The following is a 20,793-nucleotide window of genomic DNA, read 5'->3' as shown; positions in this document are numbered from 1 at the left end:
CCTTAAAAACCTGGGAGCGTGACGGGAAAAGAAAATTTGACATACAGGTTGATGCTTGTATGCGTGGTGAAGAATTACATTGCTTTAGTCCAGCAGCCAACAGGCTTCTTTTGTTTAAGTGCAAAATTTGGTATATAGTATTGGCCTAAAATATTGTCTATACATACATACATTCATAAATCCACTTGCTGACTGGCTGTCAGCATTGAGCAATTTATTTTATAGGGGTTTATGTGATCCTACCATTAACATCTTATATAAGGCAAAAATGTCAAACTTTCCTATGCTTTAAGTAGCATGTGACATATCAAATTAGGGGGCTTTCATGATTTTGAATCCATTCCAAGCATTAGTTTTGCACAAAAATACACTCCTTGGGCTAAAAACGGCCATGGCCGTCATGACAAATGTGATGATTTCAGCACAAATGTGATGAGGTCAGCACATTTTGGGCACATTTTGGGCAAGTGGCTATGGCTGTTTTAGCCCAAGGAGTGTTTTTTTGTGCAAAACTAATGCTTGCAATGGATTCAGATTCAGAATCAACCCCCTAATTTGACATGGCACATGCTACTTAAAGCATAAGGAAAGTTTGACATTTTTGAAAATTTACCTTATATAAGATTAATGGTAGGGTGAGGGTCACATATAAACCCCATTAAAAAAATTGCTCAATACCGACAGTCGGTCAGCAAGTGCACGATATATTAGGCCAATAAAAAAGACTATATACCAAATGTCCCACTCCAAACCCCCCGACTGCATTATCATTCTGTGGCTTTCTGTGTGGATGTAGACTGACTACACTCATGACACAAACAACAGTTTGAATGAATGTGAATTCATCACTAAACACTCCTGTTTGCGTAAGGCCCTTTATCCTTTCCGTGCATAAGGAGAGTATATCGTATACATATTCTGATACTCTGCCCCATACGTTGTTTTTTTCTCTAAATTGAATTAGAAAGGAATTAGAAAGTCATCCCACAGTCCTCCATTTAAGCCTGCCGAAACCTGCAAGACGCCCTCATCCAGTCTCTTAAGTTTTTTAAATACACGCCGAACTGCCAACAGTGTAAACTAGGGACATGGGGGTGACTAAAGTAAATAGAAGAGTAAAGAGGATTAGGGAAGTGAACGTACACATGTGCGTGTGTGTGTGTGCAGATCCAGGAGTTTGAGCACATCAACGGGCGCTGGAGTCTTCCGGAACTCAAGCCTGAGGTCACTGCAGTAGTAGACAGGCCGTCTTCCCGAGCCTCCTCCCCGGCCATCAAGATGTCCACTCCCACACCCGACGCCAGCTCCAACAACACACCGTGCACCTCCACGCCAGGTACACACACACACACACACACACACATTACAGACATACGGTAGAAATATGTGTTGTAGGCCTACACACAAGCTCCAGCAGGGGGCACTGCATGAAAGGACCACTAAGTGTGGTCAGGATCCGAAAGCGAGTTGGATGGATATGACCCCCTGTGTGTGTGTGTGTGTGTGTGTGTGTGTGTGTGTGTGTGTGTGTGTGTGTGTGTGTGTGTGTGTGTGTGTGTGTGTGTGTGTGTGTGTGTGTGTGTGTGACTGTGTGTGTGTGTGTGACTGTGTGTGTGTGTCTGGCAGCTACACCTGCTCCCTCGGAGAAGCTAGAGAAGAATGGGAAAGAGGGGGAGAAAGAGGAGGAGAAGGAGGAATCGGAGGCCACGTCGGAGAGAGAGAAAGACAAAGAGAAGGACAAAGCCAGAGAGAAGGAGAAGGATGACGGGAAAGAGTTGGAGAGCAACCAGAGTGCAGGAGGAGACCCTGAAAAAGTAGGAAATGAATGTTGTTGTTTTTGTATTCAGCCAGTGCTTTGACTTCCATCTTTTTGCCTGTCGGGGTCAATGATGGAAATGCTTGTACATATCCCCCCCCAGCCGCCTTCTACGACACAGGAGACAGACACGTCACCCGAGCAAAAGCCTGCAAACAAGGCAGAGAGCGACTTGAAGGAGGAGGAGAAAAAAGAGGGGATGGACCCACCGCCACCACCACCCGCGTCACCGTTGCCATCGACAACAGCAGAGGAGAGCAAGGAGGAGACGGACCAAACGACCACCAAACAATCTGCCCCGGTCAAAGATGAAAAAGCTGGTAATAAGTTAACGACAGAACGTTAACTTAAATAAAGTAACAGTAGGCTACCTAACTGTAACTACAATGTATTCACTATACCACACCAAACTGAACCAGTTGCCAGCTATAAACATTTGATTGGTCAGCTAAGCCCCTGACCAAACAGGCATGGTCCGAAGGCTGAATGGCCACTTCTTTCTGAAAAATGTGCATGCCATCCATAGCACATATCATTAAACTATGGATATTTCAATAAACTCACTCACTTTGTGACCACTTTGACCCAAGTTGAAAAAATAAATAATAATCTAACATTGAGATAGAAACGTTACTCTGCCCCTACACGTTACATTAGGGCTAGAGTCATGCAAAACGTCATAATCGTTATCGACGGCAGAGCTCTGCATTGTATTGTTCAGACTGATGGACACAGGTGTGTGTCTCTCTCTCTCCTCGCAGAGGGAGACAAGGAGGGAGAAGAGAAGGAGAAAGACAAGAGCGTGGAGCCCGTCGCCTCAACAGACGCCGCGCCAGACACCAAGGAGACGTCGGAGGTGACTGACGTGAAGAAGGGTAGGTCTTCATTAAATCCGAGACATATTTCTCTCACTGCCACCCGTGACGCGGCACTAAACAAACTGTCTTATTTCATGTCGTTTGTATACTGGTTTTTTTTTTGTTGCTTTTTGTCACCACAGAGGAGGTGAAAGGTGAAAAAGAGGTGACGAAAGAGATCAAAGCAGTGACTAAGGAGGAGCTAACGAAGGGCAACGGGAACGTCGGGAAGCCTCCGTTGGAGCGTCCACGCTTCATGTTCAACATTGCAGACGGAGGCTTCACTGGTGAATATTTTTTCCACATACCTGGCTGCTCTGCTTCTTCCTCTTGGCTCAATGTTGCCTCAATCACTCACTTTTTTACCACTTCAAACTACACTTGCCTTCGCATGTCATAGTACGTACATCATTGTGTTGTGAGCTTGTAGATCAGCTACTTTCTGCCAAGAGGTTTGGTGTAGATAGAAAGAAATAAGGACGGGTCCAAGTATAGACCCCTGGGGTACCCCCCTCCCCGGGGCAATTAAGTATGTAGGGTTTAATGGTAGTGGTTAAATCAGTCTCAGACATATTCTGGCAAAGCTCACGAAATGGTTAGAAATGCTATTTTGCTGCTCGCTGCTTGTGCAGAGGTATCTCTGTTACATTACCAACATACAAAGCTTACTTTAGCATGTGCTTATCAGCATTGTCCAAATCTGGGTATGAAACATACTTTCCGTTTCACTCTCCGTACACTTTTGTGAGTGGCGTCCATGTTCTCACTGGACCTGGACCCATCCTCTCACCTCATCCCTCAAACTTCTCCAGCGCTCCTGGCACTCACGTGCCACATTGCAAAACAATCACTCTCAGTTGGGAGAAATAGAAATCAACACGCGCCACATTGCAAAACAATCACTCTCAGTTGGGAGAAATAGAAATCAACAGTGAGGCTTGAGGTTGCTGCATAATAGACCTAACCTGACTCCACTAGATTGCGGCAGTATTGAGTTCACAAGTTCTCTCCTCTTGCCTGCATCTGGGCTCTCTCTCAGGCAGAAACGATGAACCGGAAACAGCGGGACAAAAATCTGATATCTCCATAATCATTTCGAGTTGTAGTCTTGTTAGGTTGTGTTTTTACATTTGCGCTGTGGCAGTGCGTCAATATGTCGTCAGTCTCACGTTGATCCCGCCTCTAGCGGCCGCATATCACTCCGAACAAAACTGGTTCGGAGTACATCGTCTCTGCCCGAGAGAGCCCAGACTCTCTCTTCTGGCTGCATGGAAATGTTGTCCAGCAGGGGGAGTGGTTTCACCAGGCTATAATAGACCAGCGTCAGCCATATATCAGAATAAGATAGATTTAGGAGCAGTGTTGATTTCGTCAAATAGTACTATGACGGAAAATGTTCGTCAGACTATTCACTGACGAAAACTAAATGTACTACGCTATGATGACTAAAACTAAGACTAAAGATGTAAAGATAAAAACTAAACTACCGTAATTTGTTAGGAAGAGACTAGTGGACAAGAGATCTAGTATAAGTAAAAGACACAAATATACACTTGGTTGCATGCTGATTGCTGAACATAGCAGATATACAAGCTCACAACGCGTTGCAGTGTGGCGTGTTGTGAGCTTGTAGATCTGCTATGTTCAGCAACAAGTGTAAGATCAGTCATTACGACGGCATCAAGGCCCGCCACAATACATTTTATTCGACTAAATCCACTGTAGATTTCGTCGACTAAAATCGTATGATATTTAGTCGACTATATCAAACACTAAAACATTCCGGGTGACTAAAATGTGACTAAAACTAAATGAAAACTATTCAAGCAACTATGACTAAAACTAAATTTGCTGTCAAAATCAACACTGTTTAGGAGTCCGGGATATGGTTCATTGGTGTATTTGTAACAATGCTTGACGGATATTATATACTGTACATATATATATATTTTTTGTTTCTTTTGCCCTGCATTTGCTCTGGTTCCACAGAGCTACACACTCTCTGGCAGAACGAGGAGCGGGCCGCCATCTCCTCGGGGAAGATGAACGAGATCTGGCACCGTCGCCACGACTTCTGGCTGCTGGCTGGAATCGTGCTGTATCCTTGACAGCGGTTGCACAGGCGGTGACCCCACGGTGTTTATTTTTTTTCCTATCGGCCGGCAGGGAAATCCAATGTAATAAGTCAACAAGTCAGCCATGGGCTTACTAAATAGTAAACTGTATCTACTGTTAAGCGCTGTGTGGCAGGAGAGTTTATTGAGATAGATAATAGAGAGCCTGTGAGACAAATATACCCTCTGTTCTGCACGGAGAGGTGGGGCTAAGTGGGGAAAATAAGCAAGTGGGATACAAAACGCGTCCCAACTTGTAGATTCTCATTCACGTCTGTCTATTTTTAGAAACGTTGGTGAGCCAAATCTAAACATCTACGTTAGCCTGTCGTGTTTGCCGTTGTTGCCTGTTTTGTCCTGTTTATGAAAGGCTCTAAAATGGTGAGAATGTATCCCGCGGCACTATAGAGATCATTAAGGTTCTTTCTTTTTCTGTGGGCTTTGGTTGAAAGTGTGCTGGATCAGGTGCAAGCCACTTAATCTCTTATCACTGATAAAAGATCAGTTTTCCATCTGGCTAATGGCTATAGTTGGGGAATGAAACGTCCCAGACTGTTGCTACACAGCATAATGCTTTGAAGTGGTCAAACTCCTGAGGTGCATTTTCCTTCCTTTTTAGACTCCAAAAGTGGACACAGTGCTGTCAAGACTATAAGACTTTTTGTATGTTTTTTTTTCTCTTGTGCACAAAGGACAGCAAGACGACAAAGTTCTGACGAATACTATTCAAATCATATAGACCAGTCTTGAAACACAAAACAGACCAAAGGACCACAAACAACAAACAAAAACCACAAAAAAAGAAAAGAAAAAACAAACGCAACCATTTTTTTCTTCTAAAGGCCCTTACACACACTGCCCTCCCCCCTTGCCCCTCTGTAATTCATTCACCGCATTTTCTTTTTTTGAGGTCCAGCTTTTGGTGTATGTGCACAAACTTTGTCCTAACACAAACATTAAATCCCATTGACAGTGAATGGACAATTGTGAGCGTTCGTGTAAACACAAACATTTGCGTAACTCAAACATTGAAGACATTGAAGGTGAGGCCGCAAATTCTGATTGGTCGGAATGAGATGATGATGTAACGATGATAAAATCGCCCCTCACTTCACACAGGTGTGCTTAAAAAAAACAAGTGTTTGTGTCACAACAAGACAAGTACATCCATACAGGACATCCATACTGTTTAAACAAGGTTGATTTTTCACTGCAAATTAAAGCATCAACCTGTATGAATGAGGCATCAATTATATGAATAGCTTGATGCTATTATCGTTTATTCTTCTAAAGACCTTTTAGAAGAAGTCAGGACCCAACTGCCCACGTCCCACCAACCAGACCCTCACCACCCCAGCATCTCCAAAGTCCAAACACGCTAACATCTGCAACTGAAAGCCTCGAATGCACACAAAGCCGCCATAGACAGATGGACTCCCCCATTCCATCTACAAATGAGTGACATCTTAAATATTTTCCACATTCACTAATGTATTCTTCTAAAACTTGTTGACATCTTAAGTTGTCGAGACTAGTCTCGCATTTAGAACGCAGACAGAATTCATTTGATTGCAGATGTTTATAATCTTCATATACTGTTATGACTTGAGCTCCATTTTTGCCAGCAGCAAGTTAAACATCACTACTCTGATTTGAATTCTAGTTGCACCCAGGCCCCACCCCAACCCTTGTAGCTTCAGTGCATTAATGATTACCATTAGGGACTAGTGATCTATTATATTTCAGTCTGTCTAGCCTCCAAACTCCCATGCTTTTCTGTTGACCCTTGACCTTGACTTGACAGTCATGGCTACGCTCGGTGGCAGGACATCCAGAATGACCCCCAGTTTGCCATCGTGAACGAGCCTTTCAAGTCGCAGGCCAACAAGGGCAACTTCCTGGAAATGAAGAACAAGTTCCTCGCCAGACGATTTAAGGTAGGCCAGGAGTCATAACCTCGCCTAAACCTTGACTCGACGCTGAACCACACAAGTCTCGAGGAGATTTAATCATAGCCAGGCTATCCCACGCAACCCCAAAAGACATTATTAAAACTTCCATGTTCCAGTGTTGCTTTGCTTTGCCTTCCTCTGGGTCCTTCAAAGGTCATGAAATATCTCAAATTGAATTATTTTCAATTCATGGCGCAAGACATTGTAAACAGAGATTAATAGTCTCAAGGTTTCAGAGGTCCCATAAATTAGATTTTCCCAGGGCACTATTTTTCTAGCAGAACCTCATCACACAACTTGATGGGTCGGTTTTAGGGTTCATTTTCATGATATTAAAAAGGCATCAAAAAGTCATCAATTTACTATGCTGAAGACCCCCGGTATTTCATGGCATCTCGGTTCTGGAAGTATAGATTTGGTGTAAATGATGGCTTTCTAAGTAAACGATGGCACAGCATGCCAAGCAGTGGAACAAAAATCACACCCGTGTGAACTGAGTGGTGCAACTCCCCTCCTCTCTCTCTCTCTCTCTCTTAGCTAGAAATGCACTCTGTTGAGCTGCCAACTTGCCCTTTGCACACAAACTTGTGCGCAAGCAGAGCGCGCCATGAGATGCAATCACCACTTCTGGTACGACTGCTGCTCTGAGTTCTAGAGCTCTCTGTCTGGGTACGACTGCTGCTCTGAGTCCTAGAGCTCTCTGTCTGGGTACGACTGCTGCTCTGAGTTCTAGAGCTCTCTGCTGTCTGGGTACGACTGCTGCTCTGAGTTCTAGAGCTCTCGGCTATTCTAAATCCTTTAGACCCGTTATTGACCTTATACCAACCTTGAAACGTACTTTAGTTACGTCATGAAGAACAGTGGTCCCTTCAGTCAGATTATCCAATATCCTATTCTCCCCCTCCCCCGCTTCATGTGTTTTCTGACTCGGGCTCACACACATATAGCTGGACTGTGGAGCACGTTTGTGCCACTGTTTACAGCATTGGTTCCCAAAGTGGGGTCCGGGGACCCCTAGAGGTCCTTGAGAGAGTTCCAGGGGTCCCCAGCTAAATGCTAATTAGGAACCAAATGGACCCTTATGGGTCTGTAACTCAGTGTAACACTATCAGAGTTAAATTAACTTTGATTTTACAATATACATTGGGGTCCCAGAGATAGAAATGCCATTAAATGGGGGACCGTAGCCTAATTCAGGTCAAACCCGGGGGTCCTTGAAATTAAACTGGTTGAGAATTACTGCTAGAGCCATAAAAACCTTCTCTTATTTCTTTCAGCGCCATTGCCGTAGATGTAGGTCAATTGAAGCCATTGCCGTTGATTAATGGCAATTGCGCTTTTATAGTGCATTCGATCGATCTAGCCATAATGCTACTTACGTTAGCCGGTTAGCTATCTGTGTTGTCACAGCACTGGATCGCCCATCTTAGATCGTTGTCGCCATAATAATCCATTCTATCTGTTTCTTTCAATCGCCTGCATCTCCTATTCCTTGTCCCAGATGGCTTTTCTGGTCAAAACAACGTTTCTTTGACGGCACAGAGCCGACGATGTGGAGCTCTCCAGAGCTCCGGTTTGGATTCATATTGTAAACAAGGCCTGTCCAGGCTCCGTTCAGCTTCCTAGATTATGTTCACTTATGTTCAAATGCTGGCGTGAATTAAATCCTAATTTTTCAATAAATGCTAGGGGGCTAAGTGATTATGGAGGTCCTTGGCATATATTTTCAAAAGGGGGGTCAGCAGGCTAATGCGTCAATTTGGGCGTCCTTGACATGAAAAAGTTTGAGAACCACTGCTTTACAGAATGTACCTTCTTCATCAGTATGGATGCTTGTATAGTTATTTAGTTTATCGTACTACAAATGGACCCCCTAAAGTGGGGTCTCCGGTCCCTTCTTTGAGAACCACTGACATGGAGAGTAATCCCTGCTCCCTGACCAGAATAGACAGGCCTCTCCACATGGGCAGCACATCCTTATAGAACATATGACCTGTGTTGGGTGACAGCTGCCCCAAGACCCAGATATTGCCGTGGTTGCTACTGCTGACCACTGCGTTTCCGAAACGGCCCTCATCCTGTTTTTGACTGGCTCACATGTTTCAGATCCTGACCGCAACATCCTCATTTATCTCTCTCTGTCTCTCTCTCTCTCTCTCTCTCTCTCTCATATTCCCCCTTCTTGTTCATTCTCATCGTGTCTATTTTTAAGACTGTGTGTATCATCTATCTAGATCTACCGTCAACATTGGCACAAACATAAATAAAACCGCAAAAAAGATGAAAGTACTTGGACTCAGATATTCCTAAAGCAGAATTAGTTGAGTTCATGTCGGTAGCTGTGTCTAACTCAAATGACCTCTCTCTCTAGCTACCATGCTTTACAGTTACACGCAGACACGCACGGACACACACACACACACACACACACACACACACACACACACACACACACACACACACACACGCCAAATGTTATCACGGTTGGAAGCTTGTGTTGGCCCAAAGAACGCATTGCTGTAATCATGCCAACCAAGACATTGATTTGATTAAACGTTAAAGAAAAAGCAGGAGACTAGCGTTTCATGGTGGAATGATGACAGAGGAACGAATGAACTCAAATTAACAGCCCTAATGTTTAGGAGAAGAAGAAGAGGGTGCAACAAACTTCAAAGAAGTAAGATAAGGGGGAAAAGAAAACTAGCCTGGCCTCAATCTTTCAATCTTTCGATTCAATTTGTGTGCTTATAATGTTCCCGGCTTTCGTGGAACCTTTTTAGTTTTTGTTTTTTTTGTCTCCCCGTCACGTCCTAAATCCTCTACCCAAACGTCTCCCCACGGGGGGGGTCACGGACCCTGCATGGCTCCGTCCATCCTTCCCCGTCCAACTCACCCACCTGTCCTTCCGCCTGTCCTCCAGCTGCTGGAGCAGGCCCTGGTGATTGAGGAACAGCTGCGACGGGCAGCCTACCTGAACATGACGCAGGACCCCAGCCACCCGGCCATGGCGCTCAACGCCCGCTTTGCCGAGATGGAGTGTCTCGCCGAGTCGCATCAGCACCTCAGCAAGGAGTCCTTGGCTGGGAACAAGCCGGCCAACGCCGTCCTGCACAAGGGTGAGTAGTTGGGGAGGTGTGTGTGTGTGTGTGTGTGTCTGTGCGCACGCTCACACTTGCGTGCGTGCATGTGTGCACAGGGGCGGTGTACAATGGTCCAGAAGGGTGGAGTTGGTGAAGAGGCGTTGGCACTTATGCCAAGTGTGTAGTCACTTCTCATGCACATGTGTGGACATGTAGCTATGCGTTCGGTTCTGTGGCAATATGCAGTACGCCGCGGGCGACTGGTGCGTATTTATTGGGCATGTGGGTGAAAGAGAAAGGGAGAGAGATAAACAGAGAGAGAGAGAGATATAGAGGGAACGGAGGGAAAGAGAGAGACTGTCTTGTTGCAGGCTCCATGTTGCTCTGCCAGGAGCTGGCTTCTCACAAAGCCACACGGATAAGCTTACGCCAGTGTTAACAGATAGCTCCAAACACTCCCTCGCTCACTGCCTGGCACGCTCTGCCATGTTTATATTTTGTTTTCCTCGAGACGATAATGCACTCGGTTCCTGCGTTTCGCCGCACACCGATATGACACGCCGCCAGTGTATGCCCATGGCTGTCTTCACCAATATAATAACCAACGTTGGTGTTCTCTCTGCAAAGTGATACATCTCACTGTGTTAGGATAAGGGGTAGGTAGAGCAGCGGCGGTTCGGTTCCCAAACCTTTCGGGGTTGAGACCCAAAGGAGAAATTAAGACCTTTTTTGCCAGGACCCAAACTAGTGAAAATAGCAGATCTACAAGCGCACACCGTGGCACTTCTCGCGAGCGCTGTGAGCCTGTAGATCGGCTAATTTCACTACTTCTTAATTATAGTTTCTTTCTTTTTTAGGAAATGTCTTGGGATGAAAATTGGGAAACTGCTATGGAGGCTCTCATCCAGGCACGACTTGGTCTCAAACTTTTTTATTTCAAGGACCCCCATAACTCTGGGAGTGTAACAAATGGAACCAAAAGGACCCATAAGCGTCCATTTGGTTCCATTTGTGCACTTAAGTTGTTAACACCCTTATGAGACCCACTGGTGTAGAAGAGTGTTTCCAGTGAGCCAATTACACAGTGCGTTTCTTTCTTTCTTCCGTGGTTGTTTGTCGTGTGTAATGACAGTGTTGAACCAGCTGGAGGACCTACTGAGCGACATGAAGGCAGACGTCACCAGGCTGCCGGCCACGCTGTCCCGAGTCCCTCCCATCACCGCACGCCTTCAGATGTCCGAGAGGAGCATCCTCAGCCGGCTGGCCAGCAAGGGCACAGAGACACACGCAACCCCGGTTAGCTTTAAACCCATGCACGTGCGTACAAACACACACACACACACACACACACACGCGCACACACACACCAAACGTAGCCAGCTGCACTGGAGAAAACAAACGATTGCTTGTTAATTATATTTCCCAATAGCTCGCCACCTGCGTGTGGCCATCAGCACCTGATTGGCCCAGTAACTTACACGAGAAGCAGGTGGCTTTATAACGAATGACGCCATATGAGATCTCCCTGTTTTTATTTTCTTTGTTTTTCATGTGAAAATTACAGAACAACAATGGCATTGGCTCACTGCTGCCAACTAAAACAAACACTAAATAATTTCTCTCTCTCTCTCTCTCTCTCTGTCCTCTCTCTTTCTCTCTCTCTCTCTCTCACCCTCTTTCTCTACCTCCCCCCCTCTCTCTCGCCATCTCTCTCTCTTCTCCCCCCCCCCCCCCCCCATCCACTCTCTCACACTCTTTCACCCCTGCAGCCCGTCCCTCCTGGACCCTACGTCGCCCCTCAGAGCTACGGAGCCATCTTCACCCCCGCCCCCCCTCCGGGTGCCCTCCACATGGGCGGAGCCAACTACAGTCAGATGCCCCCTGGGTCCTTCATATCAGGTCAGTGTTGTGCACAGCAGCATCAAACCGCACCACGGTAACACGGCACGCCCTCACAATTTGCTAAACATTATTAATTGCAGTTTCTAGGAATGTTCCTCTAGTGAAATTTTGAATAAATACTATCTGTCAGTTAATATAGCTTCTGCAAAGTGCTACTGTGTGTGTGTGTGTGTGTGTGTGTGTGTGTGTGTGTGTGTGTGTGTGTGTGTGTGTGTGTGTGTGTGTGTGTGTGTGTGTGTGTGTGTGTGTGTGTGTGTGTGTGTGTGTGTGTGTGTGTGTGTGTGTGGGATATACATTATGGATAATGTTATGCTGCTTGATTTGATCTGTATCAAGTGAGGCAAGTTGGCTGTACAGTAAGCAGGATTTCATTGCTTTGGCAACGTGTGCTAGATGATGGTCAAAAACCGTCCAAATTCTGTTCCCATTTAAAGACATTCCTTGAAGTATTCTGCCTATATATGGTGATTTTGTTGTGAGGATTTACTGGAAAACGACAAAAAGTACGAAAATGAAATGCTCTTGGGGATTATCAGAGGGAGTGCTGACTCTTAGAATCCCTCTGCTGTGTGTGTGTGTGTGTGTGTGTGTGCGTGTGTGTGTGTGTGTGTGTGTGTGTGTGTGTGTGTGTGTGTGTGTGTGTGTGTGTGTGTGTGTGTGTGTGCGTGCATTCTGCAGTGTAACTTTATATTTTCTTAAACCTTATCTTCTTATCTATTTATTATCGGTTGGATTTTTGGAAGCACTTTATTAATAAACAGAGAGGAAGACATCTATAGCAAATGTTTTTGTTGAGGTTACCAGCAAGGCACCTTGAAATAGACATTCCTAAAAATAAAAGAATACGCTGCACCATGTGGCTATATTCAGGGTTTTCATCCCTTAACAAGTCTAAACTCAAAGCCTCAATATTCAACTCGGCAGTAATGACATGTTGTGCAACAATAACGCAGCATCTGGAGCGCTATCAAAAAATGTCTGAGGAATATGTTCTTTTTTTTGTGTTCCCTTGTGGTGAAGTATTATTATTGTAGCATCCATTACGTCCATCCATTACTAAGTGCTTTTTAATTGAAATCTTAAAATCTCCATGTATTTTGTTGCTTTGGCCCCCGTTCTCCCAACACCCACCGCCTGCAGTCTTTCAATGCACGTTGGCAGCGAGTTGAATTTATTTTCTCATAATCACTTCTGTGACAGCATATGCTCGCCAGACACTCTCTCTGCTCGACGTGTGTATTCGTGTTCCGAGACGTTTAGATAGCGAGAGATGTGGCGGAAGATAACTAGTAAAACCTGATATTCCCTACTGGTAATGCCCCAGAAAAACCACAACACCCAGCTCTCCCAGTTCTCGTGCCTGTGACTCGTATGGAGTACATCTTGATTTATGTAATTGTAGACTGAAGCATCTGTCAAAGGCATTGCATTTTGGGGGAGCTAGGCTCGCTCTGAAAATGTCATTATGCGCAAGTCCGTCTGCTTCGGTCTGTGCCAAGAAAACACTGGGGCCAAGAGGACTTTGTACCAAGGTATTTTGAGAGGGACAGAAACCTCAGAGGAGCTCGGTTGTGTAAACGTCGTGTTGCGACTTGTGAACTAGACGAGGGCTGGGCCCCGAACGCTGGCGTTTCAGAAATAGTCGCTCGCTAGTTTGTGTTGCTCCGTGGGTGTTGCAGAGGCCTGGCTTCATTGCGGCGAGCTTGAACACAGCTGAGCCGAGCTGTGCACAGTTTGAACACACTGAACCCTGGGCAGGCCATAAGTATTCAGCGAATGGGGCCACATTTGTGGTCTTGATTGGGGGTCGCGGTGGTTAGTGACCCCTTTTTAGACTGAGCCAAAGAGGGAGAGAGCGAGAGGAAGAGAGAGAGAGACAGAAACAGACAGAATTGTAAAACAACAAAAATCCTCTGATTTTCTGACCCCCCCTAACCTCCCTCCATCAACAGTCCCTCTCCTGAGACTGGCTCCCGTCTTGCCCCCACTCTTGAGTACACAAAATATGTCTGAAAATAAGCTTGTCTGCCATGTTGCTTTTCAACCGTAGGGGCGACTACTTTAGCTGCACTCTGTGAACTCACCAGAAAACGTAATGAGAAAATCACACAAGCCGTTTTAAATGCAGAATCGATGGATGCAGCGTCCACAGCGTCCTTCGACGACGGCGCCTCGACACTGATCCGCTTACCCCCCAAATTGCCTTGTGGGAGACGGGAGTTTCTGACGTGTCAGCGGCGCGTTACTGCCGGGTAACACCTGGAGGAAGCCTCTCTCTCTCTCCGTCACCCCCCTAAGAGCTGCTCCCGCCATAGAAAGGAGTCTCTTCTTCGCACGAAAGGAGTGCTGCCAATAATAGGCACTCCCTTCCTCCACCTGCACCACCTCCACATCCCCCCCCTCCCTCCCCAACTCAGAGACCTCCACTACAGTCTGCCGCTTGTCTGCCCCCACAGAAGCCGCCGCTGCTGCTGCTGCAGGGGCCGCCGTGGGAGGAGGAGGAGGAACTACGGGGGGAGCGGCGGCGCGAGGTCCCGGCGGCGACAACGACAACGACGGAGTCAGCGCCACCGTGGCGCCGGCCGCCACCGCGTGCCAAAAGACCAAGGAGCACGACGTGATGCAGCGGCAGCGCGTGGTGGACCTGTGGAAGGACGGCAAGTCGGAGGGCGCCATCGGACAGGAGCTCCGGATGCCCAAGTCCACCGTGCACAGCATCATCGTGAAGTACCGTCTCAGCAACACCGTGGAGAACCTGCCGCGCAACGGACGACCCAAGAAGCCCTGAGGGGAGGGCGGGAGGGGAAAGGCATGGGCGGGGACAGACGCTACACGCGCACGGACGCGCACAGGATGGGCAGACAGGTGGAAAACGACGGGGGACAAAAAGATGACAAGTCTTTGTGTATGGAACTAGCACAATGTCAGAGGGGAAACACGTGGAAGGAGAGTTGAGGCTTTGAGAGGAAAAATCTGATGATCATTGTTGATGGAATGTGAGGGGAAAAAAAGTACTAAAAGGCATGTAATGCAAAAAGCATAGAGACGGAGAAATGGGACTGAAGAAGTAAAAATGAAAAATGTCAGATGGACGGGAGGGAGGGAAGGAGGAAGGAGAGGCACAGAGAGATGCAAGCGGTGCTTTGATCCAGTACAAGAAAACAAGCAATCAACAGCAAAAAGAGAGAGAGGAGGGAGGGGGAGGCTGGCAGGGCAGAGAGGAGGGAAGAGCCCAAACATCCAAATGGAGAAGTGAGAGGAGAAATGCTGGCTGCCTGACATCAAACACTAATGATGGCTAGGGAGAAAAAGAGACATGGAGAGAGAGAGAGAGAGAGAGAGAGATGAAATGTCTGGCCTGCAAGACTAAAATGCTTGAGTACAAAGGGAAGCAGAGAGACAGGGGGCTACTGTCTCCCGCCACACACACACACACACACACACACACACACACACACACACACAGAAAGAGAAAAATCTGAAAGATTTTGGCCGAGCAAAAAGTGGCTGAAAGAGCCCAGCCGAGAAGAGAGTATGTTAATGTAATCAAGCGGGAGAGAGAGAGCGGTTCAAGAATTCAAATACGAGGGGCCGAAACGGAGAGAGAAATGCAAAAGGGAGATCTGGGGTTTGTTTCTTTTTTCTTTATCCTTTCACTCGCTGGACAAGTCTCACGACATTCTTTTTCCGTCGGCCCCCTCTCTCTGCTCCTTGAAGAACCCCCTGGACCCCCTGAACCCCCCCACCCCTGAAACCATTTTTTATCTGTCCACCGACTGGACAAGCCTGCCCCTCTGCTCCAAGCCATACTCCCTCATTCCTCCACAATGCTCCACTCCTCCTCATCTGCTCTGCCTCTCGCTTTCTCTCTCTCTCCCCCTCATGCACTGGTATAACTTTGAGACCTCACACACGCACATACGTACGCACGCACGCACACACACGCTCACACACACAAAACCTGCAAACCTGCAAAGACCTCTGTTTATGTGCTCTGTGTGCGCACAGCTGAAATCCAAACTAACGCTGAAAAGGAATGGAGAAATGGAGAAAAGGATAGTATAATATACTACTACTCAGCTTGGACTCTGTTCTGTTGCCCACTGGCATTCCAAAGCCCAACCAAGCGTAAAGAAGCACAAATATAGAAACTGGAGCTGGTTTTGTCCTGCTGCCTTTTGTCCGGTGGCAACAATCAGCGGCGACGCTTCCCTCCTGAGAGATTTGACCAGTGGGGACGAGAGTTTACCAGTGGTGTTGTTATTGGGCTTTGTACTATGTACTGCAATATAAATCTTATACTGTAGCACCTTTCCGCGGGGGGTCACTTAAAGAGGAATACCACTCGGCTTATGAATTTAACCACTTAATAACCCTCTAAACTTGAGTCTACCTGAGTTGTGTCTGTACTTCTCCCCCCCCCCCCCCCCCAGAATATCGTAGATGCCGAGGCTCAAGTGGTTAAAGTTATATTGCTGCCAATCCTATGGCATATGGACTAGTGTTGTAGTTCTCGAGACATGGTCTCGTCTCGAGACCGGTCTCGAGACCAAATTTTCGTAGTCTCGGTCTTGTCTCGGTCTCGCGCTTCTCGCCTTTTTTTGTCTTGTGGTCTCGTCTCGGTCTCGCGCCTCATTTGTCTTGGTCTTGTCTCGGTCTCGCGCTTCTCGCCTTTTTTTGTCTTGTGGTCTCGTCTCGGTCTCGCCTCTCATTTGTCTTGGTCTTGTCTCGGTCTCGCGCTTCTCGCCTTTTTTGTCTTGTGGTCTCGTCTCGGTCTCGCGCCTCATTTGTCTTGGTCTTGTCTTGGTCTCGGACTTATTGTCTCGGGTCTCTTCCCCCACCGAGACCACTCGAGACGAGATGCAAAACGTTCTATTATATCAACCCGATCGCAAGGACTGAGAGAGTGAGAGGATTAATGAATGAATTAAAGACAGCTGTTAAGGAGAACAGCGCTGCATGACGTTCATACAGGTCCAAAGAAGAGCACATGTTGATGTTATTATGATCATTCTATCATGAAATTATATCAGCCTCAGGCAATGGGCTTAAATAAATAAAGTGTCGGCCGGGAGGCGGAGAGTTACGCACGGCATTGACGGCAATACGCATGCAGCGCCCGGCATACAGCCTGGCATTTTCATTTCAATATATTCTACCAACAGTGCAAGACTGCAAGCTTTCTTTTTGTGTTGTAAGTTGTAACTTGTAGCCTGTAGTCGTTTTAATAAACGAGGTTGAGCGGTGATCTGAATACTGATCTGAAAATAGCCAATCTACAACTATCACAACGCGTTGCACTGCAGCCGTGCAGCGCGACCGCGACATATGTATGAACTATGAAGCATCGCCTCGGTTTAGTTTCATCATGAGAAGAGTAAAGAACCACCACCTACCTGACGTTACATCTATACCTAAAGTAAACTAAAATCCATCCATCGTCCACCTTATGTGATCATGTCTTGTCAGGCTATAATAAAAACGATCATAAAAACAATCCTTTGTTGTATAACGTGCATGCATGCCTCATTGACATTGTTGGTTCACTACCGATTTATTTACTAAAAGGCTTTAACAGCAGCAACCAAAACCAACTAATAAACTATTGTTTTAATTTGAAGGTGAGCCATAGCCCATAGCCATTAATCTGAAAGGTTTTGGTCGGAAACTGTCAAACTGACAGTGACGGACAGTGTGACAGGTGAGGTCACAGTTCACAGGTTAATTCAGTGCATGCGCAATGCACATGGTTTAATTTGGGGGAACAACAAATGTACTGGTCAATAAGATGTCGGCTAATTCAGCTGTTATAAGGTTTGGCTTTGTGGAACACAAAAATTACATTTGCAAGGATAATGGGGGGAAAAAGCACAGTGCAAAGTGCAAGTTTTGTGGAAAATCATACTCTGAGACGTCAGGAAGAGGGAAAAATAGTCTTGGTCTTGACTCGGTCTCGCCTCGCGGCAGTCTTGGTCTCGGTCTCGACCCTCCTAGGTCTTGGTCTCTGCCCCCTAGGCTCGCATCGGTCTTGGTCTTGGTCTTGGTCTCGACCCTCCAGGTCTTGGTCTTGGTCTTGGTCTCGGCCCCATAGGCTCGCATCGCTATTGGTCTTGGTCTCGGTCTCGACCCTCCAGGTCTTGGTCTTGGTCTTGGTCTCGGCCCCCTAGGCTAGCAGCGGTCTTGGTCTTGGTCTTGGTCTCGACCCTCCAGGTCTTGGTCTTGGTCTTGGTCTCGGCCCCATAGGCTCGCATCGCTATTGGTCTTGGTCTTGGTCTCGACCCTCCTAGGTCTTGGTCTTGTCTTGGTCTCGCTTTAGGTGGTCTCGACTACAACACTAATATGGACTACACAAGCTTTGAGCTAATGTAAAGGAGAATGTTGTACAATCATACGGGTCTATCTATGTGCAAATGGGTGACATACTTTGTTGCATGATACAATTTACCAGAACCTTTACATAAACGACTATTATATTGTCGCTGTTGGGCAGAAACCTTTTATGACGCACCACGTTGTGGGCTTGAAGATCTGCTATATTTGCTCTTTATTGTTGAAAAAATGTCGAACATCGAACTGCCAAAAAATGACATGCCCAAAATAGGGACGCCAGGTTGAAAGTTAAAGGACCACTTCACCACTTTTCAACCTATCTTCATATAATTGGTCCTCACTAATGTTCATGATAAATAGGCTACCATTCTTTTCTACTCAGTCTGTGTCTCATAGGAGGGATGTGGGAAGTTCAGAAACCGTCCAACAGTGAGTTTAGAGTTTTATTAGGATTCCCAGTGACATCGGCAGATTTTACAAGATTTAAAAAATATATATGTTTAGATTTTTATTATCGTATTGCAACTTTTCAGGAATAGAAAGTCTGCAGTTTTTATTAGCTTGTATTCCCCATCGATGATGTCACTGGTGGACGGGTTTTTGAACTGCCCACAGCCCTCCCATAAGACACAGAGACCCCTTTTCCACCGGTTGGTTCCCAATGGGAACCGGTTCAGTTCTTTTTGGTTCTTAGTAAATGAGCCAGAGCTCCAAAATTGGAACGTTAATTATGAATTGAGTGTGCAAAACCATACCTATATTAGATTGTTATCACCATGGAACTTCCCCAGTTGATTACTTACACAAAGACAATGATTTATTGTATTTAAATATGAAAAAGCTACTACTGTGGAAGGGTTATCATATATAAATGTACTTATATTGAACCTATAAACAATATAATATAGGTAGTGTTTTGCCCACTCAATTCATAACGTTCCAATTTTGGAGCTCTGGCTCATGGACTAAGAACCAAAAGGAACTGAACCGGTTCCCATTGGGAACCAACCGGTGGAAAGGGGGTAAGACAGAGTGGGGACCAATTATATGAAGGTAATTTGAAAAGTGGTGAAGTGGTCCTTTAAGTCCTGTCTGTGGGGTTTTATCAACATTAACCAATGAAAAGTACTAAGACCTTGACTAAATAATAACCACATTGGATCCATTGGAACAAAGCTTTTTTTCCCTTCTATTTCCTTAAAAGTAACTATTTTGGATGTTCAAGGTTTCCATCCAACAGTGACAATATTAAAGACTATTATGTGTAACAACAACGTTCCCTATAACAGAAGTTGTGCCCTCAACTCCAGCAAACATTCTGATGTAGTAACCTCTTATGGTCCACCCCCTCCCTGGTGATGTGCGCTTGTGTTGTAGTACGATACCACAGCAGCGTTGATTTCCAGTATAAGTCATTTTACACAGAAAATGGCCGATTTACAAGCTTACAAAGCGTTGCGCTGCGACACGTTGTGAGCTTGTTAGATCCCCTTTTTTCAGCAAGTTCAAAATCAGTCATTTCGACGGCATCAAGCCCCGCCAAAATACATTTTAGTCGACTAAATCAACTGTAGATTAATCGACTAAAACCTTATGATGTTTAACCGACTAAAACCCGGAACACCAGGTGAACAAAACTTTAAACTATTCAAGAGACTATGACTAAAACTGAAAATCTAAATTTGCTGTCAAAATTAACACTGCCACAGCTTATGGTAACCGTGAGACAAACTCCTCTGTCTTGTTTGTGGAAGGAGCTGAAGTGTGTATTCAGTACTACAGCCTGAAGAGCTTACTACATCATGTGAGTAGCACAATGCCAAAATTCAGTGGTGTTCCCCTTTAAGCTTCATGGAAGTAAGAGGAAAAAGTGGGGCAGTGTGGGCAATGAGTATGTCTGTATGGGAGAGTCTGTTCTCTCTCTCTCTCGCTCTCTCTGCGTGTGCGTGTGCGTGTGCGTGTGTGTGTGTGTGTGTGTGTGTGTGTGTGTGTGTGCGTGTGTGCGCGCGCGCGCGCGAGTGTGTGTGTACACACGTGCGTACGTGGTTGGTCGGTTGTAATACCAGATATCATAATTCAAAGTTTCAGGGGAAGATTGAATGGCTATGCAAAACACATTTGGGAATGCAATATTGCAACAATAACAAAGGTCACTGCAGAATGAATCTGGTTGTGAAATTCTATTCAAAATGCGTAACCAGAATTTTGAGCAATGTTGTACACAAAATGTCAAAAGGCTGTTATTAATAACCGAGGGAGGCAATATTGCAGTGGAATAAATATAAGGTCCCCTTTCACCTCCACCCCACGTACGTCCCCAATCTCAACACTCGCCCCCTTTGAAAGTTGGCATCCCTGCTCTTAATGTAGGTTAAAACAAACATAAGAGTTATGTGCAAATGCTATTTGACCTGCAGGCCTGCTGCCAACTCATACCTCTATACCAAGACTGCCTCTGTAACGGGCTTAGTACTGTACATCATTGAGCTAACGTTACTACGTATGTGTAACAGAAATACCCCCCAATTGCACACTTCACATAGACCCCCCAGTTTTTAGTCCATGAGCCAGACCTCCAAAATTGGAACATTAATTATTAATTGATGGGGCAAAGTTTCATGGCAATAACAATTTGTAAAGGTTTGGTTTTGCCCACTAGATTCATAATTAACGTTCCAATTTTGGAGCTCTGGCTCATGGACTAAGAACCAAAAATAACTGAACCAGTTCCCAACCGGTGGA

General features: G+C 45.9%; 1 protein-coding gene across 9 annotated transcripts in view; it reads left to right on the top strand.

Moving 5' to 3' along the window:
• The window catches only part of chd3 (chromodomain helicase DNA binding protein 3), a gene marked incomplete at its 3' end in the record, with an annotated part of 71,555 nt that overhangs the window by 43,678 nt on the left and 7,084 nt on the right, over positions 1-20,793 (top strand). For 4 of the 9 annotated variants that reach the window (XM_080792800.1, XM_080792803.1, XM_080792802.1 and 1 more), the window contains 11 exons: positions 1,168-1,336; positions 1,627-1,814; positions 1,920-2,136; positions 2,578-2,691; positions 2,817-2,960; positions 4,663-4,771; positions 6,592-6,724; positions 9,660-9,855; positions 10,952-11,136; positions 11,589-11,718; positions 14,178-14,509. In XM_080792800.1, the coding sequence (XP_080648926.1) occupies positions 1,168-1,336; positions 1,627-1,814; positions 1,920-2,136; positions 2,578-2,691; positions 2,817-2,960; positions 4,663-4,771; positions 6,592-6,724; positions 9,660-9,855; positions 10,952-11,136; positions 11,589-11,718; positions 14,178-14,509 (1,917 nt within the window). Of the gene's footprint in view, positions 1-1,167; positions 1,337-1,626; positions 1,815-1,919; positions 2,137-2,577; positions 2,692-2,816; positions 2,961-4,662; positions 4,772-6,591; positions 6,725-9,659; positions 9,856-10,951; positions 11,137-11,588; positions 11,719-14,177; positions 14,510-20,793 lie in introns of those variants that run through there. The other 5 variants (XM_080792806.1, XM_080792807.1, XM_080792801.1 and 2 more) reach the window with 3 other exon arrangements.

The sequence above is a fragment of the Protomyctophum bolini genome (genome assembly GCF_963924005.1).
Source record: "Protomyctophum bolini genome assembly, chromosome: 20".
NCBI classification, from domain to species: Eukaryota; Metazoa; Chordata; class Actinopteri; order Myctophiformes; family Myctophidae; genus Protomyctophum; species Protomyctophum bolini.
This window is presented reverse-complemented; position numbering and strand designations above follow the sequence as displayed.